Source organism: Sinocyclocheilus grahami, unplaced genomic scaffold (assembly GCF_001515645.1).
Source record: "Sinocyclocheilus grahami isolate Dianchi unplaced genomic scaffold, SAMN03320097.WGS_v1.1 scaffold55.1, whole genome shotgun sequence".
In the NCBI taxonomy this organism is placed as follows: domain Eukaryota; kingdom Metazoa; phylum Chordata; class Actinopteri; order Cypriniformes; family Cyprinidae; genus Sinocyclocheilus; species Sinocyclocheilus grahami.
In genome coordinates, this window is record NW_015505234.1 from 1,692,273 (window position 1) to 1,718,216 (window position 25,944).

At 36.1% G+C, this 25,944-nt stretch overlaps 2 protein-coding genes across 2 annotated transcripts in view; both read right to left on the reverse strand.

The window, feature by feature from the left end:
- Positions 1-469: 469 nt before the first annotated feature.
- On the reverse strand, positions 470-14,023 carry LOC107583865 (uveal autoantigen with coiled-coil domains and ankyrin repeats-like). The gene is made up of 16 exons (XM_016270218.1): positions 13,804-14,023; positions 12,993-13,120; positions 10,063-10,151; positions 9,783-9,847; positions 8,518-8,575; positions 7,420-7,490; positions 7,161-7,267; positions 5,995-6,176; positions 5,392-5,429; positions 4,532-4,612; positions 4,372-4,399; positions 4,198-4,238; positions 2,251-2,675; positions 1,884-2,022; positions 725-790; positions 470-613 (listed from the first exon to the last, which is right to left on the reverse strand). Exons 1-16 carry the CDS (start codon positions 13,837-13,839, stop codon positions 542-544), a joined length of 1,626 nt encoding a protein of 541 aa, XP_016125704.1. The 5' UTR covers positions 13,840-14,023; the 3' UTR covers positions 470-541.
- Positions 14,024-15,507: 1,484 nt separating this feature from the next.
- LOC107583909 (mortality factor 4-like protein 1) overlaps positions 15,508-25,944 on the reverse strand; it is a 16,670-nt gene continuing 6,233 nt past the window's right edge. The window contains exons 2-12 of the mRNA XM_016270260.1: positions 21,375-21,421; positions 20,918-20,985; positions 20,650-20,736; positions 19,412-19,492; positions 19,235-19,260; positions 18,911-18,999; positions 18,688-18,789; positions 16,697-16,785; positions 16,350-16,522; positions 15,974-16,058; positions 15,508-15,774 (exon numbers count right to left, since the gene is read on the reverse strand). Of these exons, the coding sequence (XP_016125746.1) occupies positions 15,690-15,774; positions 15,974-16,058; positions 16,350-16,522; positions 16,697-16,785; positions 18,688-18,789; positions 18,911-18,999; positions 19,235-19,260; positions 19,412-19,492; positions 20,650-20,736; positions 20,918-20,985; positions 21,375-21,421 (932 nt within the window). The 3' untranslated portion in view covers positions 15,508-15,689. The remainder of the gene's footprint in view (positions 15,775-15,973; positions 16,059-16,349; positions 16,523-16,696; positions 16,786-18,687; positions 18,790-18,910; positions 19,000-19,234; positions 19,261-19,411; positions 19,493-20,649; positions 20,737-20,917; positions 20,986-21,374; positions 21,422-25,944) is intronic.

The window sequence follows — 25,944 nt, forward strand, 5'->3', positions numbered from 1 at the left end:
AGAAAATCGCCTTTAAAGTTGTCCAAATGAAGTCCTTAGCAATGTATATTACTAATCAAAAATTAAGTTTTGATATATTTATGGTAGGAAATTTACAAAATATCTTCATGGAACATGATCTTTACTTAATATCCTAATGATTTTTGGCATAAAATAAATATCGATAATTTTGACCCACACAATGTATTTTTGGCTATTGCTACAAATATACCCCAGCAACTTAAGACTGGTTTTGTGCTCCAGGGTCACATTTTAGAATTATTTTACATGACACTGAATAATGAATAAAGTAGTGACTGCTGAAAATTGAACATTGCCATTAGAGAAAAATAAAAATAAAAATGTATTTAAATAGAAAAGAGTTATTTTAAATTGTAATATTTCACTATATTGCTGTTTTTATGTATTTTTTATCAAGTAAAGGCAGCATTGGTGAGCATAAGACTTCTTTCAAAGACATTAAAAAAAATCTTACAGACCCCATGCTTTTGAACAGTAGTACACACACACACACATTCAGGAACAGCAGCACAGTGAATGCTCAACACACACACTCCTCTCTAATCTTGGCAATCTGAATCAGAGCCACTCTGGCCTCTTCATCCATGTAACCCTGCAAAAGAAAACCACAGCTTCTGAACATAAATGCTACCATCTTCATGGGTCTACAGTACTTTTGAAAGCACATTAGATAATAAGACAATATACAAAAATAAAATGTTACCTGCGCTGCACTGAGCAACCGTGTTCGGTATATTGAAAGCACATGTCTATAATGTTTTTCACAGTCCTGGCAATAAGAAAAGAAAACAAGAAGTTCATAATGCATTGGTTTCTCTTCAGGTTAAGAAAAAACAATACTGCATAAACCAACATTTCATTTAGAAATGGACAATACAGGTCATAAAGTGCTCTGTTTTGTTGGATTAGTTGGTAAAAGCATCTGAAAAACCTCTCCAGCCACCCATCTCATGGATGTCTCATGTCCACTGATGCCCTTGTTGCTAAGAAACATGCTACTGTAACATATTGCCAGTACATTTCCATCCCCATGGAGCTGAACAAAAGATGTCTGTCTGTGCAAAGGCACAAAAACTCTACTAGCAGACTGAATTTAAATTTGGTGAATTTGGATATGCTGTGCTTTCTCTTCTCCACAAAGACAGCACAAGCAACAGAATATTCCTTAAATCAAAACAAAACATAATTTAATAATTATATTAATAATTCAATAATAATCAAACACTGTTCTTAGTATCACAAATTCACTTTGTATAAATTTGTACTAATTTTTATACCAGATCATTTTTTATTGTCTTGGGTTTCTTAAATGTATTAGTTCTTGTTTTATGATGTATTTTTGTGCAATATTTTTTAGCCCAATTTTTATTTTCTCCAAGAGGATTATTAAAACTGTAAATTGAATTGGTTCACTCAAAAATGAAAATTCTGTCATAAATTTCTCACTTCATGTTGGCCCAGATTAAGTTTGTGTTCCACAGAGGAAAGAAAGTCATATAGGTTTAGAACAAAATTATTATGAGTACATGATTACACATTTTTTTCTTTTCTGTGGAACACAAATATATTTTGAAAAGTGTTGGTAACAAAACAGTTTTGTTTCCCATTGACATCCATTGTAATACAGTGGAAGTCAATGGGAATCAAAACTGGTTACCAGCATTTAGAATTTTCCATTTTGGGTGGACTATCCCTTTAATTTTTGGAAAATGAATATACCAAAGAATCTTATTACAGCCCTATCCAATTACTCATTTTGAGCCAATCTGCACTAAAATCACTGAGGTCTCTAGTTCAAGAAAGCATCAACAAAACAAAACCTAAAAAAATAGCCCTAAACCATAAAGCAATCAGTAACTAACCTCTAGCTGCTGTTGTAGGCTGTGGACCTGAGCCTGGAGAGAGCTGTCAGACTGTGACGGCTCACAGGAGCTGATGGGCTTTGATATGTTGACCTGAGCCAACCTCTGTCCCTCATTCTCCACTGATGACTGAGACAGAGAACATATGCAATAAAATTTTTACGTTTTCTGAATAAAAAAAATATATACAGTGGGTACGGAAAGTATTCAGACAACCTTAAATTTTTCACTCTTTGTTAAATTGCAGCCATTTGCTAAAATCATTTAAGTTAATTTTTTTTCCTCATTAATGTACACACAGCACCCCATATTGACAGAAAAACACAGAATTGTTGACATTTTTGCAGATTTATTAAAAAAGAAAAACTGAATGAGCTCCTTCTGCATCCTCCCCAGTTCAGCTACGGATGCCTCTCGCTGACCTTTGGCCTCTTGGAGCTGGACTCTCAACTCTTCCACCAAGTGCTCCCTGACGGCCACTAGATGAGCTTGCATCTGTCTCATTCGGTTTTCCGAGCCGGCCATCCTCCTCTGCACCTCGCCCAGGGCCTCCTCCAGCTCCCACGACCGGTTATGGGCCGCTTGCAGAACTTGCTCACTGCTTCTCCTCAGTCCTTCGTACTCCTGAGCACGCAGAGCCAGCGCCGTGTCCAGCCTATGCACCTCCGCCTCTGCTGCTTCTTGCCTCCTTCGTGAATCTCTTAGTTCTCTCCTAAGGACCTCCACCTCACCAGGCAATAACTCCATCGGAGCAGATCTAACTGGCACAGGAGCTGACTGTGCAGGCCTGACCTGAATAATTCACAAGGGTAATGATGAAGTAGGAAATAATTTGTTTGTCTATTTTAATTCAACTGCAGTCATTTTTCATTTTGATGAGAATAAGATGTAATATGGTTCATGTCAATTGAGGATATGACTCTTTAATCTCTCATTATAAAAATGACTTAACTATATTAGATGGTGCACCGCATAAAAATCTATATTATATTAACAAATTATTACTATGACTGTTTATTATATATAAAAATATAGAAGGAAAATGTTATATTCTCAATTTTTGTATCACACGTACATTTATATTTATACTGGAAAACACAAAAAATACTCAATGATTGATTGGTTTAGTTGTGAAGGCCTTAATGTAAAATTTAGTTTAATTGCCTAATAAACTGTGCAACATATCAAGGTCACATACTAAATATACAGTGGGGCAAAAAAGTATTTAGTCAGCCACCAATTGTGCAAGTTCTCCCACTTAAAAAGATGAGAGAGGCCTGTAATTTTCATCATAGGTATACCTCAACTATGAGAGACAAAATGAGAAAAAAAAATCCAGAAAATCAAATTGTAGGATTTTTAAAGAATTCATTGGTAAATTCCTCGGTAAAATAAGTATTTGGTCACCTACAAACAAGCAAGATTTTTGGCTCTCACAGACCTGTAACTTCTTCTTTAAGAGGCTCCTCTGTCCTCCACTCGTTACCTGTATTAATGGCATCTGTTTGAACTCGTTATCAGTATAAAAGACATCTGTCCACAACCTCAAACAGTCACACTCCAAACTCCACCATGCCCAAGACCAAAGAGCTGTCAAAGGACACCAGAAACAAAATTGTAGACCTGCACCAGGCTGGGAAGACTAAATCTGCAATAGAATGGGCCAAAATACCAGCAACAGTGTGTGAAAACCTTGTGAAGACTTACAGAAAACGTTTGACCTCTGTCATTGCCAACAAAGGGTATATAACAAAGTATTGAGATGAAATTTTGTTATTGACCAAATACTTATTTTCCACCATAATTTGCAAATAAATTCTTTAAAAATCCTACAATGTGATTTTCTGGATTTTTTTTCTCATTTTGTCTCTCATAGTTGAGGTATACCTATGATGAAAATTACAGGCCTCTCTCATCTTTTTAAGTGGGAGAACTTGCACAATTGGTGGCTGACTAAATACTTTTTTTCCCCACTGTACATATTAATGCCACTGACATTGAAAGAATAGTTAATCAAAAGCGAAGATTTGCTGAAAATTTTGAAACAAATTTAGAGAAATGTAGCATTACATCACTTGATCACCAATCGAGCCTCTGCAGTGAATGGGTGCCATCAGAATAATCCACACAGCTCCAGTCCATCAGTAAACGTGAAGCGAAAAGCCTACTGGTGTGCAAGTAATGTAATGCTAAATTTTGAAGAAACAAAACTCATCTACATGTTGGAATGGCCTGAGGGCAAGTTCATTTTCATCAAATTTTCATTTTTGGGTGAACACAGCAGACACAGATCAAGTCAGGTTAGACGGGGTACCTGTGTAGAATCCAGATTCTGATTTTGTTTGGCACCTTTTCCTTCAGGGAACAGAAAACATGTTTAAAACTTTAGAGCCCAGACCTGAAAAGTTTCTGTGATATGACTGATCGCAATCCTGATGTTCTGCCATGATAAAAAATAAACTAAATAAAAACACACATCCCAAGTTACCTTCAGTAGAGTGACTGCCATGCTCCCTCTGTAATTCAGACACAACCCTTTACTGGTGACATTCACAACTGATCACAGGACCACAATCAGCTTCACGAGAGGAAAATGACTGCCTGATAGCATAGCCTTAATTTAAAAGTTATCCCCTGAAGAAACTCACTGTTAGTGGCTCTGACAAAGGTTTCTCAGTCTTTACTGATCCTGCTTTGGTCCGGCCAATTCCTGCTGATGGGGGTTTAGCCTGCATTTGGAGAGAAAAACACTATGATACTCAAAAACATCATCTGTGCTATTTTATTGTAGATACACTATTAAAGGAATATTCAGGGTAACTAAATGTCTATGTACAGCATCACTGACTTGCTTTGGCTGCAGAGCATATATTTTTTGTTGTTTATAAAATTATAGTTGGTTTGGGGCTGTAAGAAATGGTTCCCGTGGTGATACTGGATGAATATCTCATGGTTGGAAAGAACTCTCAGCCAATCAGATTCGAGGTAAAAGTTAAAACTACATACATTTTATTATATTTTTAAATTATGTTTCGAGATGATATCATGATGCATCTTCAAATGTGTATCCTTCTTCACACTGAATAGTGTAAGCACTTCCTTATGTCTACAAAATATTTTTTTCCAGTAATATTACAGCAAACAAATCAAATAATTTTACATATGTATGACTTATTCACATGAGCATGAGAATCAGTATTCCTCTCCATCAACAGCTGCTGAAGAACATTAAATTTCATCAAATTGATTTCCATCATTGCAGAGACAGAGACAGCAACACCAATCGTTGGGTATTAGGATGGCTCTAATTAAAGTGTTCTGCGATTAGTGTTTCAAACTCTAGATGGCAGTAAGTTCAATAAACAGATTAACTCAGTTTGAGTGCAGCAAACCAATTACCTTTTTGTCTGCTGTTAACTGCATTCCTGTCTAAATACTTGAACTTGACTGCAAATACGCATGCAAATGCGTTTAAACAGTTAAACTGTCAGCTAAATGTCAATGTTACCTGTTGGATCTTCTGTGAAACAGTGGCAGTTTCTTTAGCTGAAAACAAAATTGGAGAAATGTTTTTGCACATTTTGTTTCTGTTTTTAATGCACAACATTTCAGATAAGCATTTGTGCTCACTTGTGCAAGTGACCTTCTTACAAAAAGCATCTGATTTGCTTGGAATAAGCCTTTCGCTTGGAAAGGCCTCTCTATTTAAATAAGACAGTCCTTGGAAAAGGAAGACAGACCAGTCACCGCTTGAAAATGATTTCCTTTTAGTATAAGGATCTGAGAAGTCTCTGTGAGCACAGCTGGATCTGAATCTATCAGGCACTTCTCTTAAATGACATGACATTACCCAGAAATGACAGTGTGCTGGTTGATACGGCAGGTGTAAATTTAAAACTCAACTGACCTGCTGTCTACAAGAGCAAGTTCAGTAATTGCTACATTTAAGGATAAAAAGACCACCATTTTGCAATGCCTTTCTGAAAAAAAAACAGCCTTGCTGGTCACAAGATTATATGGTGTTCTGACACAGTGAAACAACAATTAATTTCAATTTATACATGTATATTGCTAGAAAACGGGGAAATTTGTTTAACAAGGAACAAGTTACCTTTAGTGGTTGTTTCCAAGGCATGTTGTACAAGTGTGATCAAGTCTTGTTTCTGACTTAGTCTGGCATAGTGGTAAGCATCATAGCCATTAAGGTCCACTGCAGAAACATCTGCCTTAGTCTTTAGGAGAATCTCCACTGCTTCTTTACAGGAATTCTCACAAGCTAAGATTAGCGCAGTCCTAGTCAGAACACACATACACACACACACACACACACATACAGAACAAGTGAACAGGTCAAACAAAACACAGAAAAACATGATCGATCAGTTGGTTTGAAACTAAGGCCATTCAAACAGATTCCTTCTGCAAAGCTTAAAAATATCTTTACTTGCATGAGATTTATGGAAATGGCTTATCAAAAGCAGTTCATGGCTTGATGTCCTGAATTATATTATTATATTATTTATTAAATAAATCCAATGCTGTTCCTGATGTTATCGCAATGTTATCGCTAAAGCTTCATGACCTTGCTCACACAGAGTATCTTGTTACTTGTGGTATTCAAAAATGAACGACCTACAAAAAATTGCTCATAAATTTCTCATTAAGCTATATTATTAGGATCCAAATATTGGATCAATGAGACCTATGAACAATCAGTTCCAAAAGAAGTACCCAACCTGTGCTAACTGAAAGAAAATGAATCCAAGATTTGGCGATAATATAGCATAACAAGAAATTTACCATTTTTACAAGGCCGGTCATTTTTGACCATCAGCACTTCACAAAGGTTAAATTAACTTAATTAGCCTTATAACATATTTTTTTCAAATATTGATCAAAATTGTTGACATTATATTGAGTGCCGATTAAAAAAAAACATATAAAAGTACATGGTGAAGCTTTGCTGCTGCTTTCTGCATTCAGTGTACAAATGAAACTGTATGCCACTTCAATTGAAAGATGGAGAAGATGGTTTTCTTAAGGACACTGGCGCAATGCAGCTGGGATGACCTGGGATGGCCTTTTTTATATTAGGTTGCAAGCTAATATACTGATTCACATCAGTATATAGACTGGAACTGAATATAAATATGCATTTGTATTTAAAATGTGATCTTCCTCTTCTGGCATGTTGGTTATACAGATTTGATTTATACAAACTTTTTATGCATCATTATTAATACAGAACATAAAATCTGATCATTTTTAAATACTTACTTGTTTTGCTTGTCTCGAAGAACAATGCATGCTCCATATTGCACAAGCATCTGGCATGCTCCTGATTGGCTCATCTTGGCGGCAAGCAATAAGGGCGATCTACCATCCTGAAAAAGGTACCAAAAGTCAATGCCACATACATTGCAACACCTTTTCGGTTTCAATTTCAAAATCAATTCTTTTATCTCCCTTTCTCACATAGCTTCTTATACATACACAGGGTGCAATGAAGTGCTGTTTCAAAACCTATTTTACTTACTGCGTCGACAGCATCAATAGATGCACCGCTGTCACAGAGCACTTTGATAGCAGATTTGCAGCCTACATATGCTGAAAAACAATAACAAGACGCAAGACGTTATAATTTTCCAATCAAACCTGACAGCTTGACACTATATCTGTCCTTGATGCATCAGCATGCAGTAATTGAAGAATTTATAATGAAAGATCTGTGCAAAAGAATAACAACAATAAATCTGACACACACCCAAAATGCAAAGAAGGAAACTAAAAGAACTCAATGTCAAGAGCCTCATTTGTGGTATGTTCTGTATGCTTGTCATCTGCAGATAAACTATTTGTATGTCAGTGAATTGAATTAAACACTTATATAAGATGTTGCATAGGGTCATGCTCATAAAAAGTTTATTGCTTTAGAGTCCTAAAACCGTGTACATACATGTTGTATAGAATTCCAAATTATTTTTAATTATTTTATATTCTAACATACCAAAGATCTGCTGTCCAACATTACAGTGTGGCATTAATATGTGTTGCTGTTGTGCAGTTGTTGGTGGAACGCTTTATATTAACTATACATAGTTTTGCCATCTTCTCAAATCAAAAAGCAAGTCTGCTGCCATGCAGCAATTATCTTAAAGGCTATGGAGCACATGCAAGTCTTTTCTAAATAGTGGATTTTGGCTGAATTAAGTAATCTTTCAGGCTTCAGCAGTGAGAGGACAGTTCAAGAGCAGGTGTTGTTACTGTTTTATACTTTCAGGATTTTTCATTTTGAAAAAATTATTTGCAGTGGTCATATTGACCAGGCTTATCAATAATAATAATAATAATAAAAAACTATATGAAGCTTTAACGATACATTGTGGTCTGCAAAACAAATGCAAATGTTGTATTATAAATTATGAAAACTTTAACATTTTAAGTGGAATAATAAAAAAAATAAATAAATAAAAAAATGAACAACACTAAATAAAAATAAAATTAATAACATATTTTAAATGTAATTATTTTATTTTATTATGACCGCTTTAAATGTCTAGACCTAATATTTTCCATTAAAATACTATTCAATCAAATTTTCTTAAACATCTTAAAAGCAAAAAAATCCACATACCTGCATCATGCAAAGCCGTATGGCCCTGCAGGTCTGTACCATCAACAGGACATTTACACTGTTGTAAAAATAAGGTAATTATTAACACATGCACATGAGCAATATTATACATTCTGACTCGAAATAAAATGCGTTTTCAAATCTTAAATATGACCCTGGACCCAAAACCAGCCATAAGGGTCAATTTTTGGCCGAGATACAGATACTCGGGATATACCGAGTTACTATTTGAAACTATAACCGAAACTATACAGAGATACTACCCGAGGATGCAAAAAAATCCAAATATTGAGAAAATCGCCTTTAAAGTTGTCCAAATGAAGTTTTTAGCAATGCATATTACCAATCAAAAATTAAGTTTTAATATATTTACAGTAGGAAATTTACAAAATATCTTTATGGAACATGATCTTTACTTAATATCCTAATAATTTTTGGCATAAAAGAAAAATCAATAATTTTGACCCATCCAATGTATTTTTGGCTATTGCTACAAATATACCCCAGTGACTTAAGACTGGTTTTGTGCTCCAGGGTCACAAATTATTTAACAGCTTAAGTTTGGTTACATATTCTTCTGTTCAACAAGCTAGGAACCTGAAGTAAGGACATATTGAAAAGAATGTAAATTGCATAAATTCCATATTAAAGCACATGCTCTCATAATGCGTGCACTTTGGGTCAATCATAAGATTGCATTTGAATAAGCTGGTATGTAATTTTCACACTGATGCTTAGGGTGCATTATATTTTTCTTCTATTACTTCTTTTAATACTTTACATTGTTCATGGTTTTAATTGTTTGTTTTTTTTGCTACTTTAATGCAATTGACTGCCCATTGAAACTCATTTGCATTAATTTTCTTTTCATTTAATTACTGCTGTATTCACATTAAAGCTTTATGAAAGATAATTCATATTTCATACCAGATAACACACCTCACACTCTTAATGGTACGTTTGTGAGCAAAATAATTGTTGCTATGATACAAAAATGAGAAGTAAATTGCTCCAGCCCTGCCTTAAGCACACAGCTTAATGTGGATATCAAAAGCACAAAAAAGTCCAGAGAAAGAAAAAAAACAAATAAACAAAGGCATAAAGCATAAAACACAAAACATAGAGGGTAGGGAAAGAAAAGAAAGCATTGAGCATTCTTTGGCAGAGCAATCGCTAAAGGGGCTGGTTAGACGTCAGCGCTGTGACATTCCAATGTGGTTTCTCATTAGTCTTTCTTCCTGTGATTGTTATTGGAGGAACGGTACCTGCAGCAGCCTCTGCACACACATGGAATGACCGCCTGCTGCAGCCAGATGCAAAGCTGTTTTACCTGCAGAGAAGAATGACAATGACATTTACAACAAAACATACAGTAAGTTTTTCATAAATGGGTTGGTCCCTCTTTTGCTGTAATGGCAACAGCAGCTGCATGAACTCTACAAGTTTGTCTAACGCCTGAAGATGATATTCTCCAACACGATTTGAATTTCACAAATTTGCTTATTTAACAGTTTGATTAGCAATAGTGCGGAACCTTAGTCTTACCGGCAGCATCTACGGCCTTCACATTGACACCGTTATCCAGGAAAACATTTAGACTATTCATGAGGCCTTTGCTAGCAGAAACATGAAACCTTAAAAAAAAGAATATAAAAGTAAATTCATAAAATATAAGAATAATTACCACCAATAACATCAGTAGTTGTCATAATGTTATGTACAGTGGGTACGGAAAGTATTCAGACCCCCTTAAATTTTTCACTCTTTGTTATATTGCTTGTATATTTATTGCATATATTCAGACAATTAATATCATCATACTTTTATGAAAATCAAAACAAAAAATATAGGTGAGTTTACCAGTGATTTACCAATTATATGAGGATGTATAAAGAGCCAAGAAACATGAAAAGAAACATGCAACAACATGGCAGTCTAGGCCTGTTTCAACAGAAAATAGACACAGCCACTCCTTGAGCCTAGTAACAAAGCAGCATGAGACATCAGTGCTAAGATCACCAAGACTGTTGCTATTTGAAAAGTTAAATAGTTAGAAGACAAAAGAAGGATCAGCAAGATGTAGGAGTGGGTATAAAGACATTGTGTAGCATAACATTTTATCTATTTAAAAAAGGAATGAAAATATAATGCACAGGAACTATTTACATATTTACTGGCAAGGTCAAGGCAAGGAAATGCATATATTCTATTTGACAGAAAAACGTTAGCAGGTAGAAAATATTTAACAAAAACAGGACATGACTGAAATCCTGTCACAGGCCCTGACACACCTAATACATAACAACCCCTTTTTAAAACAGTTGACCTGAAGAGATAACGAAATTACAGGCTGCATGTAACACTGCACACCATGTTTAATACTCTCCCATAAACATATTATCACTGGAGAACTGCTGTGCTACACATTTATGATTTAGATAAACGCCTGTGCAGTTAGAAAGATTTACTGTATGATGATTTGTTTAGTCTGTGGAATAACTTCTCTACTTTCCATGCTTCTTTGTTTCTCTAATTAGGAACCTCTTTTGTGTCTTACGTAGCTCCATTATAAATGGGAAGTGATGTGATGGGCAACTGTCTAACTAGTCAGGTATGAAAAATGAAACACTTGTTAAAACCTTGTAATTGCCTTTTTCTTTCATTTTGAAAAAGCAAACAAACACAATATCTAAACCAAATGACAGAAGCAGCAAACGTTAATATTGGGAATCATGGAGCTTTTTCTTTTTTAATCTAAATTTTTCATCTATCTATGAAGCAAGCAAAGACGATGGAACTAGAAACAATCTTGCTACGACTGTTTTAGTGCCATTTAAAAAAAATTTATATACGAGATTAAATTAATATTATTTTTAGAATGTCAACATAAACTCACAGCAACACAAGAATAATGTTGTAATATTTTCAGAATAAAGTCTTAGAATTTTGAGATTTAAAGTCACAATATTTTGAGAATAAATTCAAAATTACCAGAACAAAGTTGTAGCAACTTGAGAATAAAATCATAGCAAAATAAGAATAAAGTCATAATTTTTGACATGAAAAAAGCAAGCTGCAAAGCAAAATCGTTCACATGAAATATGGAAATTGGATGGCTTCACAATTAAAATGAAGTAATAAAATAGGTTCTAGCAAGGCAATGTGAAAACTACATATTTTGACTTTATTTTCAAAAAAATTAACAATTCATAATTTTTGGCTTGATTCTGAAAAACAAATGTACTGATCATACTTCTTGGAGGTTCAACATTTATTTGTGTGCTTCGTTTATCCTTCTTCACGCTTACAAAACTATACTACTATTTATCACCACAAGTGTGCAGCAGGCCCAAGGAGTAAAGATCTCATACAGCGAAATATGGAAATTGGATGGCTTCACAATTAAAATGAAGTAATAAAATAGGTTCTAGCAAGGCAATGTGAAAACTACATATTTTGACTTTATTTTAAAAAAAATTAACAATTAATACTTTTTGGCTTGATTCTGAAAAACAAATGTACTGATCATACTTCTTGGAGGTTCAACATTTATTTGTGTGCTTCGTTTATCCTTCTTCACACTTACAAAACTATACTACTATTTATCACCACAAGTGTGCAGCAGGCCCAAGGAGTAAAGATCTCATACAGATTGTGGAAGCACTACCATAGTTTTGTCAATTATACAATAAAGGAATACAGAACTCTGCACGAAGCAAACCGGGCATTCTAGATGGCTTATCCTAGAGGGCAAAATGTAAGAAGAAGAAGAAACAATGCAGAATTGGGATCTAAATAGCATTAAGGGTGAAATAGCTGTAAAGAGGTTAGCGTGCATGTGCAAGTCATGATCCAGGCAATTCTAATACAAAAGAAGAAAAACACTACAAAACTACTTCAGACTCCCTATTTTTCATTCTGAAGCAGCTACTGGAAATAAACAAAAAACAGCAATCAAGGTATTGTGCATTGCAAGGGAGGATGAGGGCACAAAAAATAGGACTATCAAAATCCCTTCCCTCATTCCCTGGCTGGACATTTGCACTTTTATTAAAAAGCTATCTTTTGTTTTGAGATGAGTGATGAAATGCATATAGGATAAGTGAGCACAGGAGTCCCAGCAGGCAGGAAAGAGACATGTTTTTGAGATTCACGTCAAATGAAAGATCGCAAGACCACTTGATCCCAGAGCCCTTCACAGAGGGGCTCGCTTCCACTTCAAAACATAGTGTGGGAATGAGTTTAGTAGTGCACAAAACCACAGAGGATGCTGACTTACTTTAAAATGAGTTGTATTTGCAAAAATGTTATGACAGTCAGTTGGTTTTGTTGCTTAAATGTAGAAACTATAGATTATACGCGGGGACTTATTCTTAGTAAAGTTTGAGTAAAGAGCATGAAATACTGCTATTTGTACAGTGGACAATATTTTTCAGCATCAGGTAAGAGGGGGAAAATTTGAAAGTGGCACTTACGCAGAATGGCCCTCTAGGTCTAGTTTGGTGGGGTTGGTTCCTTTCTTGAGTGTGGCTGTGAGTTTCTCTAGATCTCCATTCTCTGCTGCCTTCATCAGACGCTCATCATACTTTCCCCATTCTGTACTCTGAGACAGTGGCAAACACAATATTCACACCACCAGTTTCACTACCTATTCTATTGCAGCTCCACAGATTCATCACTGGAAGTGTAATCACTTTTGTCATTGTCTGTTCGGCTCGGGTTTCTTTGTTTTAATTTGCCAAAAACGAAAACGTATTGATTTTGATTGGCTGACAGACGTTCTAATCTGTCTATCATTTTCAATAACCGCACTATGAAGTAGTTCCAGGTCTGTTGACCGCTTTACAATTCCATATCGCCAAATTATTTCAGTTATTCAAAGAACCTTATAGTCTACCACAGCAAAGTAACCAGAAAGCAGATACAATAACAAACACGTTTGTGAGATTATTCTACAGTCGTATTCCGTTGCAACAACACAGTAAACAATCTCTGCTTGTCTCACTCACTCAAGCGGAATGTAAACCACAGTGAAATGCCGTGATAAAACCAACTACTGTCGCGTATTTCCTGAAGATGTGATAAATGAGTCTGAAGAGTAGAGTCCTTGTCACTTTAGCCATAAACATAACAATTCATTCCTGGCGTTCAACAAAATAATACGCAATTTACAGTACCACCCACAGCCCCATTACTACATACAGATTCAGGACATGTTATGGCCTTGGTCCAAAGTCTTGACAAGCTTTTCGAAATAGTAAAACTTGTATCTAATGTAATGTTTACCTCGTTTTTCTTAAGCCGTTGTTTGAAACTTTTCATAGTTCCAGTATTACTGTAGGCTAACTAAGCCCAGTACACTTGTCCAGATGTCCAAATGTGCGTCTCTTGTCAAAGTTTGCCTGCAAACTTTATTTCCCCCCTCGGTTACACGGTTCAGGCTCTATTGAGACCTGACGCACTCCCATGAACCAACAGTCAGGAAAACTGTGTAACAATGAGCCAATCGGCGTGCACTGGGAGCCTCCGTAATCCGTATGAAGGTCACACCGTGGAAAAGCTGATTCACATGATTTGTGGGCTACAGATTTCACAGACTCTATAGATGCCTTCGAAACCTGCTCGACAATGAGGGTTTGTTTTGGATACAGCTTCGAGTAATGCTGTCAGTAAGCTAGTCCTGTTTGAAAACTGGTAAACACAGTTGCGTCGTCAGTTGTTGGTTGGGAAAATACCTGTTTTTTTTAATTTAGCATATGATTTAAATGAACATGAATTTGATATAGCACTTTTTGTGATTTTGCAGGGGGAAAAAATGATATACTTGCGCTACCATGGACCTGTTGTCCATGTACCAGGTTTTAAAGTTAATTTTTTAGGTTCCAGTTATTAATGAAAATGTATATTATAGCGCCACCTAGTGTGTGTAGAAAGTCTGTATGCACGCTTGATTGACCCAAAGCTTCTTTGCAATTGGCAGCTTCTTTACGAAAGAGCCACTCGAGTTTATGAATCATCCTGCGAATAACATCCTCTTTGTGGTATCATTTAACAGCCCTCTAAACATATAAACAACAGGAGATTCATTTCTTTGTTGAAATACAGAAAACCCTGAACAATAATTCAGCTGCTGCTGCTACTTACAATAAAAATGCATTTAATTCCAGGGTTATGTTCTTTGAGGTGGTAAGTCTGTCATTTTATGATGTTTGAGTGGCTCCAGCTCAAGTCTGGGAACTCTCCAAATCCAGCAGACAAACCGGTTTCAAACATGAGCCTCTTGAAAGACCGCATTCATTCCGCCCTTAAAATATGTTCTATGTAACAGCAGCCACCCAAACAGAGCGTATTCATTGCCCTTGCCATTGTATTTCTCAAAAAGCAGTTGTACAAAGTGCTTTAACGGTCACTGCAGTATGTTATGTGAAGCTGAGCTACACTCTCGTGTTAGCCAGTGCTGCTGTGTGGTTTCTGAACATTTGTAGTCTGGTGAAAAATTATATTCATCTGTACAGTAACATGCCCTTTTAATTTCATATACCTAAGACAACATACTCAAAAGTTACAATTGCAAATCCCCCAAATGTATATTAGATTGAAGCAAGCAAAGAACTAAAAACAGACACTTGGACTTTAAATCACACTCTTCAAAGGTTATGCATTTTCAAATGTGACCCAAGGTCAACGGCATCTGCTTTAATGTGGCTGCACACCATTGAATTGCTATTGCTACATAACCTTTACTTTTCTTAACATCAAGATGTTATTCATTGTTGAAGCATTGTTAAATTGGCAAGAGTCCATGTGTCATTGAAAAAAAAAATGCAGCAGAGTCACAGCTGAGAAGGACAATTTATTGAACTGACATGTTTGAAGAAGAAAAAAAAAACTGAAATTTTGCAGCATTTCAACTATACACGACCAGGTTTTGTTTATGAATATTACATAAACCAAAAAAAAAAAAAAGGATCAATAACATGGGAGCAATTACCAGCAGCTTTCCGAAGAAATGTAATCCTTATCTGGAATACCAGACATCATCCTTAGAGTACGGAATAATTATTGACTGATGTTGTGGGCACTAAGATCTTCCACAAGACTTGATGAATGGATTTATAAAAATAAAAATGAGGACCAGAACGTAGCACCAAACATCCACACTGGCTTTGCCCTCAGACAGCTTTGCGATGATATTCTGGAGGTGCAACCTCATAGTCACTTGCACTGAACAGAGACGATGAATTCTTCACCAAATACCTAAATCGAGCATAAAAGTCAGTTACTACCTGCAAGCAATGTATAAAATCCATATAATGATCTGCAAAGCTTTGGCTTGACATTAGGCCAGCTTTATTGAAATCTAGTGTACAAGATTATCATGAAATGTCTTAACCTGACAGCCTCAGAAAGTTGCTCAAATCCTCAAAACAAATTCAAAACACAGATTTCTACTTACTTTAAAAAATCTTGCAGGTAGCTGAGAAGCAGGGCCAGACTCTTATCATCCAGAGGTGTGTAGGCCAGCATTGCTCCAATTCTCACTGTCAGTGGACACAAAATAGGCTATAATTAATCAAAACATTCTCTGAGACATGGAGACTGATTAAAGCTCCCCCTAGAACTCATTCACGTGTTCTTTGCTGTATTTTCATGATTGCATTAAGCTTTGAGGATGTGATAATGGGCATGGATTAATATGCATCTTTCTATAACAGCTTCATAGAGCATTCAAAGCTCACATTTAACATTTTGTTTCTTGTAAAATATCTGAAATTGACTGGTTGCTTTGATTTTAAAAGGTACAATTAGTTTTCTAAATAAAATTAGCATACCAAAAAGCCTCAGCAGGTGCGGCGCTCCGTAGATCTGAGACATGGATTTATCTGGATGGTTTGCTAGGATCTCTGCATACTGTGGCCTCTCAAACTTGTAGAGGAGCTGAGTGCCCAACATGACATTGAAGTACTCGCGGATTCCAGCAACCACCTCATTCACGGCCTGTTCCCTGAGTAAAGATCAAGTACCTCTTTAGAAACTCTCTCTACATCTTATTTGTAAATTTCTACAACAGGGTATTTCAAATTAACTGGATGATTTACATAACAAATGAATAATTTGTACAATGGTGATTTCAACTAAATGGATAAGAATTTTTTTTGCACATGGCATACAAACATACTTGTTATCAGAGTTTCCTCTTGTTCTCTTGTAACTTGCATAGTCCTCAAGGACATCATCTACTTTCTTTTTTGCAGGCAAGTGAAAAAGCTAAAGGGTAAAAAAAAAAAAAGGAAATAAACCACAAATATTTTCACAGTGCATATTAAGGCGTGTTCACACCATGTCAGAATTAGCGTAACTACAAGATTCTGACTTGTAAAAAGTTAATGTCTTTGTAGAACTCATAATTATAACCTATAAACTCTGACAGTAGTTTTATTAACAGTAAAATGCAGGTCAGTAGTTACCTTTGTAATATTTACAATTATGCATAAAACTAATGACTAACATTAATGTCTGAATAATGCAGTAATCTAAAAATGTAATAACAGACAAAAAATACTTTAATGTGACTAGCACATAGTTGAATACATCTAATGGCCTACTAATTAAACTATATGTTTATTAATAATCTATTTGCATAACAACTGCTTCTTTGATGGATTGCAGTTTTGTCTCTTGATTACTCAAATTACAAATTCATTTAATTTTAAAGATTTATTTTTGCATTTCTTGCCTTTATTATATAGTACAGTGGAGATCAGACAAGCAGCGAATTGGTACAGAATCGGGAAAGCACCACGAGCCGGGACTTGAACGCTGGTCACCCTAGAAATGCATAATTCCAAGTCTGAAAAAGAACAGCTCCGAGTAGAATGGCTCAGATTGTCATCTAAAAATTATGCTAATTACGACATGGTGTGAAAACAGTATTACATTTCAAAACTCAATTTAAAGGGGTTATATGACGTTGCTAGAAAGAACATTATTTTGTGTATTTGTGTAATTAAATGTGTTTATGCGGTTTAAGGTTCAAAAAACATTATTTTCCACATACTGTACATTATTGTTTCTCCTCTATACCCCGCCTTTCTGAAACACGTCGATTTTTACAAAGCTCATCGTTCTGAAAAGCGAGGTGTGCTCTGATTGGCCAGCTATCCAGTATGTTGTGATTGGCCGAATACCTCAAGCGTGTGACGGAAATGTTACGCCCCTTACCATACAGTGATGGCGTGTCCCAGAGCGACGAGACAAAAACATTAAAACCCATTATAAACGAGGCATATGTTGCATCCAGTGGGGACTTAAATACGGATTATAATGACTTACAGTGGTGTGAAAAAGTGTTGGCCCCCCTTCCTGATTTTTTATTTTTTTTGCATGTTTGTCACACTTTAATGTTTCAGATCATCAAACTAATTTAAATATTAGTCAAAGATAACAAGATTACTGAGCAAAAAGAACAGTTTCAGTTTCAAAAAATCTCAGTTTTGCCAGAAAACATCTTGATGATCCCCAAGACTTTTGGGAAAATACTCTGTGGACTGACGAGATAAAAGTTGAACTTTTTGGAAGGTGTGTGTCCCATTATGTCTGGCGAAAAAGTAACACTGTAAAATATGGTGGTGGTAGTGTGATGGTCTGGGGCTGTTTTGCTCTGATAAACGGAACCATGAATTCTGCTGTTTACCAAAAAAATCCTGAAGGAGAATGTCCGGCCATCTGTTCGTGACCTCAAGCTGAAGCGAACTTGGGTTCTGCAGCAGGACAATGATCTGAAACATTAAAGTGTGACAAACAAGCAAAAAAAATAAGAAATCAGGAAGGGGCCAACACTTTTTCACATCACTGTATACTGTCTTTTTACACGTTGCATCGCGCCGCATAAACATAAAACCATGTCTACATTTGTGATGAGAGAAATGACAAACAACAAGCACAACTCTACACTGCTCAAAACTCGCGTTTGAATCATCAGTGGCAAATTCCACCAGGCTGGGAGGAGAATTTTTTTTGTTAAAGGGGTCATAGGATGCTACATGCACTTTTACAAGTTGTTTGAACTGAAAGACAGCATTCTGTATTTTAATTATTATACAATATAGTTGAATAAAGAGCAATGCAGAAGTGGGATTGGGTTGAGCATGGGAGGTTGTTTTAAGTTACCTGCTTCTGTCTAGTGATCAGGTCCCAGTCATCTACCAGCCATGGTTTTAACTCTTCAGGAATTTTTACCTTCACTTCTACTCTGTTAATGAAAGTCTCCTCCTGTACACAAAGCCAGTTTGGGAGTCAAAAACCGCCTCACTTTTCACTTCTGTTAAAACACCAACTCAGAGTGACTCTAAATGCTGGCCATTTAATTTAAACAGGCTTTGAACTGACATACACTCTCCACAGTTGGGTCAACACGTGCCCTCTTCTTGCGTGGGGGGTGAGGCATGTCCCCAGTGCTAGTGCCTTCTCCAGCCCCAGGTGCTGAGAAGCAAACAAGACAAGATTGTTATCAGTTAATAATCAATGGCTCCAAACCACATTTAATACTGTATGAATTTTTTAACAAATCCAACTTGCAGAACAACATGCCAGATCTGTAAATGAACTGTGAAACTCTTTAAATGGCTTTTTAAATGCATTTAAACTCAGAAGGTTCAATCAAACTGCTTTGACAGGTCAAAATACATCAGTATTTGCATAGGGAATTGGAACTTACTCTTTAGCTTGTTCTTCTTTGTTTTTCTAGTGAAATGAACAAAGCCCGTGGTTAAATATGCATCAGTAAACATAAGTTTGCAGTTTTGACAGTTCATTTTAAAAATTCTAGATGAGGCAAGAAGCAGAGTTTATTTGAGGGCACTTCAAAAGTAAAAGCTGAAAAAGCAACACTCACACATCTAAATTTTTTTGCTGCACAGCAGCGATTTTCTTGCTCGGTGCGACACCCCTCATCCTTCCCTCAACATAATGGTCTCTGAAAAACAGTATATTTTGCATTAAATCTTTTCTCATTAAAAGATAAACATGCATCACAGATTGTATAAACTGTTTCTTGTTCCACTGGAATAACAATGACAGAATAATATGGATATGGAAGCATTATGTGTAGTGGTCGACCGATATTGTTTTTTTGACAGCCGATGCCGATTTCTTGGAAAGCAGGGTGGCCGATGACCGATATAAAGCCGATATAATTGTATTTATTTTAATTAATATTTTAGAACTTTGAAATAATTTGAAAATTGATTAAAAATAAATGTGTTAAATAAACATGCTTTTATGAAATATTTTTCACAAATAAAGAAATATTTAATAAAAGTATAATTAAAAAGGGAAGTAAACACTGTAACCAACAGGACACTCAGTATTCTGGGAAGTTTGTGTGCATTAATCATAGTTTTTCAAATAAAGCCAAGGTAACACTCATTTTACATACAGTACACAGTGAAAATGACATTAATATGACATTAGGCAAATGCATAAAGCGCAGCATAATTTAAAATCACGAGTTTAAAGTGTCGATCGCGCGTCTCCAGTGAAGCTGAACTCTCCTCCTGTCCGTATGCAATTCACACAGACCGACCGTCACGCAGAGCATACGCGATCATGCAGGATCATGTACACTTCACAAGATCTCACAACTGGATCAGAGTTTGCAAGGTTTTTGAAATGAGATGTTTATTAGACATTCAAAGATTTGTTTAAATGATATAAATGCTGACAACAAACAAGAAAGTATTATAATGTTTGCCTTTCTATTACTAATAATATAAAAGCAATCGTTATAAGACTTTTAACCGTTCTATCGGATTATTAGACAGACTTCTATCCGCATTTAGACAGAACTGTTAATGACAACAGCGAACAAGAGGAAGAATGTGAGCACTGTGTGCACCTCAGGCACTGCTGTTCTCAGCGCCGTCCAAATAAAAGTCCCACCTCGAACACATCAGACAAACAGAAAAACTTATCGGCCGATGCCGATATTTAAAAAATTTAAAATATCGGCCGATATATTGGCCTTGGCGATATATCGGTCGACCACTGATTATGTGCATTAAATTGTCTAATTAATTTCATTTATTTGAAAGATCGGTTTTTTGTCACTTGTTTCTAAACTTTATTACTCACTGGTTTGCCTTCTGAAGCTCTTTCTGTTTTTGCAGGTTACTGTCCACATATTTGAGCACACGGCTTTCAGGAACCCATTCGTCCCAGCTAGAAACACATTGAACACACATTCTTAGAATTAAGTGATCAAATTGGTATAAAAAAACATTGTAATTGGCAGAAACTACATTAATTATTTCAACTTACATAACATAGGGATGTTAACTGTGTCCTAACTAGCACTGAATTTTCATCCCTTCAAACCAGGACTTTGAATACTTAGACTTACTTCTTATTCCATCCACTGTAATGAATAAAGTATTTCACTTGTTTGTCCTTGATAGTGATTCTTACACACTGTGAGGAAAGACATAAAATATGCATAAACATCCAAATCATCTTTCAAAAGGAAGACAGTTCAAAAGTTATTTGATAACTACCCCAATTTAAATGTTTAACACAACCACGGAAAAAACAGCCCCTTCACATGAAAATAAATGAGGACGACAAAACATCTTAAGCCCCGAGATTTAAAAGAATGGTTAAATGGCTGTTGTGCCTATTTTATGCAACTGAACAGGAAAAAAAATAATATCAAAAGTATAAACCCTGATCTACAAAACCACTACATCAAACACTTTGACTACATTTACACTAAAAAAGGAAACTTCCTTCATGTTATTGCTACAAAAAATTTTTTGAACAGGCTTTTGAAGGATGCAAAATGACATGAATGATTCAGATACCTTAGCTTCGTATAGCAATGGCCCATGAAAGCACAGCACTCGTTCACCTGAAATACATCAGACATTTTAATGTGTAATACTAATGACATCAAGTTGTAGGTAACAGTGTTAATTTTGACAGCAAATTTTGATTTAGTTTTAGTCATAGTCTTCTGACTAAAATGCCATTTAGTTTTAGTCATCTGAATTGTTTTTAGTTTTAGTCGACTAAATCTACAGTAAATTTAGTCAGCTAAAATCTATTGGGTTTAGTTGCAGTGCATTTATTAAACATTTCTCTAAAATTTCCAAACTCATTATATAGGTTTGATATTAAGGTTTTATCAAGATAGACACCGATTTAACTGCGGTGACACACACCATGCCTTTATGTTAAAATTAAATAAAACCACTTCTCATAAAGAACAAGAACATGGTCTTCTTTTTAATGAAATACCAATGGTTATATAGGCTAATTATGCATTCTTTATAGCAACTTGTTTACCATATTCTTCATTCTTTCAAGCAGACATATTTATTTCTATAAATAAATTTAGATTAATCTTTAGGGCTACTAAAGTTTTCAGTCAAGAGCAGTGCGTGATTTTCTGTCTTACTTTTGTTGCTTGATTAACATCAATGACTCGGACAATAGCAACTAAATTAGGCTGCTATCCCTTTAAAACCGAATGCACAGCTGCAATGGATGCAATGTACTGATACACGTTCTCCCTACTGTATACATTCACTTAAGACGTAATCAACTGTGTTTACGTGAATACTCGTCAAAACGGACAATTCGACATCATTTTGTGTGTAATTCTCTGTTCATGCGACGTGAAAGAGTACTAGTGCGCTGTGAGACGTGCTTTCTGTGTGTGTATGGCTCAGAAAACCGGACCGAATTGAGTTCTCTCTTGCGTCGTCAGAATTATCCACATGTCTGCTCTTCTCTTACTCCCAAATATTGCCCTTTTTTTTAAAAAGTTTTATGCGACGTGCAGCAAGTGAATGTTAGCTTATGTCCCGCCGGTTTATATGTATGTACGCATCTAACCTCCGAACTATGCAGCAGATTCGTTCTAAATGAATCTCTTTCCAAATCGCCCCTCCATAACAATTTCGTCTCGTTTTTATTCGTTGACGAAAACGTCAATAGATTTACGTCATAGTTTTTGTCATTCAAATAGAGTTTTAGTTCGTTATCGTCGGTGAAACAAATGTCGCTGACGAAAATTATTTGTCAACTAAATTAACACTGGTAGGTAATACACAAAGAATTTAATTATATGAAAATATGAGCAAAGGATAATGTGTATATTCTTAGCAAATACATTCAAAATAAGTCACAACACGCAAAACAATTACGTAAAAATACATTAATAAATGGTGTTTATTGTAATTTTCCAATTTTTGACTGCTACAGCCATGATTCAGCTCATAAAAACAAAGTTATTTAAAACTGAAATATAATTTGCATTTCTATTAAACAATACTACAAAACTCCCCCAAAAAAGTCTTGGCTTAAAAATGTTCTCCAAGTTTTAATTAAATTGCCATTTACTCAACTAAACAGGTTTTATGTGTGTGTGTTTTTTTGTTTTATTTGTTAAAGCTGCATTACATAAGTTTTGCCTCTTTGTCGCCATCTCTGTTTGAAACCTGCAATTGCAGTTATTTGCAGAATTATCTTCTTGACGTGGGTTGTGCATTGGCACGGCTCTGCAGCGCGATGAATCTAATGTTTTGAAGTATATGTGTGGGCTGTAAGTCAACGCACCAGTGTGGATATTCACTGTACTTCAGAATTACAGATAATACGTCTTAAGTATGTCCAAAATGAGAAGTTTTACCCGAAAATGTAATCTGAACAAGTAACATGCCAGATTTGTTCTGACCAACTGAAAAAAAAAAAGTTTTACAATAAATCGCGCTACCAATTGAGATTAAATCTAACGATCGCAAAGTCAGTTCAGATCACGTCAAACCGCGCAAATTATTTTTATACTTTGTTCTCAAATTGTTAAAAGTTAACATCCACATTGCGTGACTACGTGTTTTAGTGTGTAGCGTTATCTGTAGATTTTAATTTAATCTCTAATTGTCATACCATTCGAATGTCCTCGAAAGAAATTGTTCTTTTAACCACAAAAAAAACAAACAATTTATTTCGAGGACATTCGAATGGTATGACAATTAGAGATTAAATTGAGATCTCATAAAACCGATCTCAAGCTGATGACGCGCCTGCCATCACATAAGAGGTTTGGCATGACATGCAGCGGTGCCGTCTCAGTCTCTGTCCGGCACAGGTGAAATAATTATAATGCTTTAGGTGAGGTAAAATTCATATTTCTTCATTAAATAACTTATAAAGTAATTTGAAAAAGTTTTTGTGAGACAATTTCACAAACAGCGTGAAAATGCAAATGTCTTCAAATCACATCTGCACTATAAGTGAGCTGCACAGTTGACACAGGAATTGTCACTTGCACTATCGAGGCAGTGTCGCATCGTCACTAAAGTTTATAAATATTTTTTTTTTCTTTTTAATTCTTGCCAGTGTTTAAACCATTCAACGCTTGCGTGCTCTCCTGGAGACCGTGCGCTCATGCACACTCGCAGCACACACACAACGCCAGGTTCACATTAATTTGTTTGCAGTGCGTATTTTTTCCACGCTCATGTTAACGGATTAAAGCGTTCACACTGCACACACGGTTGTGGTCTGGCAGTGCGTTTAGGAGCGGTGCGTCTGCAGCAGTTAAGAGATCGTTTCTGCACTGAGTCTATTTTTGCTGCGCCTCACGCGCTGAATTAAAGTAACAGCGCATTGTTTGCGGTAAGGAAAAAAGCACCAGGCCCAGATTGTGTTACACCAGTCTGTCTGAAATCCTGTGCTGACCAGCTGGCCCCCATCTTCACACAGATCTTCAACAGATCACTGGAGCTGTGTGAAGTCCCTTCATGCTTCAAACGCTCCACCATCATCCCCATCCCAAAGAAATCCAAAATTACAGGACTAAATGACTACAGGCCTGTGGCTCTAACGTCTGTGGTCATGAAGTCTTTTGAAAAACTGGTGTTGGCCCACCTGAAGGACATCACTGGACCCTTGCTGGATCCTCTTCAGTATGCCTACAGAGCAAACAGGTCTGTGGACGATGCAGTAAACATGGGACTGCATTATGTTCTGCAACATCTAGACAGACCAGGGACTTACGTGAGGATCCTGTTCGTTCTCTCTCCCCACTGCTCTTCTCCCTCTACACCAACACCTCTAAAGACCCCTCTGTCAAGCTCCTAAAGTTTGCAGACGACATAACACTCATCGGCCTCATACAGGACGGTGACGAGTCTGCTTACAGTCAGGAGGTTAAAGAGCTGCTTTTTTTTTTAATTATCTGTTTTTTTTTGTTCTGTCACTGTCATTCTGTTACACTGTGGAAGCGTCTGTCACAAAAACAAATTCCTCGTATGTGTAAACATACCTGGCAATAAAGCTCATTCCAATTCTGATTCTGAAATATGATCATGCATTGACACAAAAATTTAGTAATTACACCATAAATGCATACAATTAAAGTCTACTGTGTTTCACAGTCAACACAGGCTATGGCTTTTTGGCTAGATTTAAAGGAAAACTTTAGATAAACAAGGCAATAATTTTAAAGTTCTTTATGAACCGCAGGATTGCTTGTAATAAAGATTTAAATGAAAAAGAAAAGGCAGTAGAGCTGACTGTTTCTGTCAATGGTAAGTTTTAATTTAGAATGTTTGTGTGTCACAGAGCTGCCCTCTGTTCCCTCTGCCTAGCCCTTTTTTGCATTAAGACATAAACACATGCTTGGGTTTTAAAACTCTTTATTTACCTTGATGTGTCAGCAAGGTGGAGAGATGGATGACACCCACACACATACACATCCACATTTACACACCTGAACACTAAAACCAGTGGACATTTAAGCTTTTCTTATAAACGGTTGGCTATTACCTGGATCAGTATACATAGTTGTGGCCATCTTGAACAGAGTAAAAGACCCGAAAGGACTTTTGTCAGCCTTTTTATACCTTTGCTGTGTTGCATCATGGGGAGTGGGAGATACCAAGTATGAGTGGAAAGGGGTGGAAACTGTTTTATGAGTTCTTGTACTTGACTTTCTATAATTATTGCTAAATTGAAGTTATGGTATATTGTGCTATTGAGATTTGGTGTATTGAAGGAAATAGTGTTATTCGATGTTTAATCCTTTTGTGTGTTAATACTTCATATTATTGTCATGTGATATTACGGCTTCTGGGAAATAGTTGAACCCAAGTGTATAAATTCTCATGTAATGAAACAGTCAGGGAGTCTTTAGCTGGGGTGCAGTGAGTGCAGTAGCTATTGAGGAGTCCTCTGATTGAATCATTGTTAAACCTGTTGTTTGTTTGTGTACTTTGAAGTAGGATTTTTATTGGTACCCTTAAGGGATTTTCCCCTATGGGATTTTTTCTATGTTTTGCACCTGTGAGCACTCTGCACTTCATTGGCTTGGGAAAAACGAAATAAAAAGAAAAGCCGGCATTCAGCGTCCTCCATTCATTGTAT

What these genes read in the sequence shown, in the direction of transcription:
- LOC107583865 (XM_016270218.1), bottom strand. Translation starts at nt 13,839, where the DNA reads ATGAAAAGTTTCAAACAACGGCTTAAGAAAAACGAG. An exon ending in GTGTGCAGAGGCTGCTGCAG is followed by an intron (nt 8,576 to 9,782) that starts GTACCGTTCCTC and finishes TTTTTACAACAG; the next exon opens with TGTAAATGTCCTGTTGATGG. An exon ending in ATGCAGAAGGAGCTCATTCA is followed by an intron (nt 2,023 to 2,250) that starts GTTTTTCTTTTT and finishes TTGCATATGTTC; the next exon opens with TCTGTCTCAGTCATCAGTGG.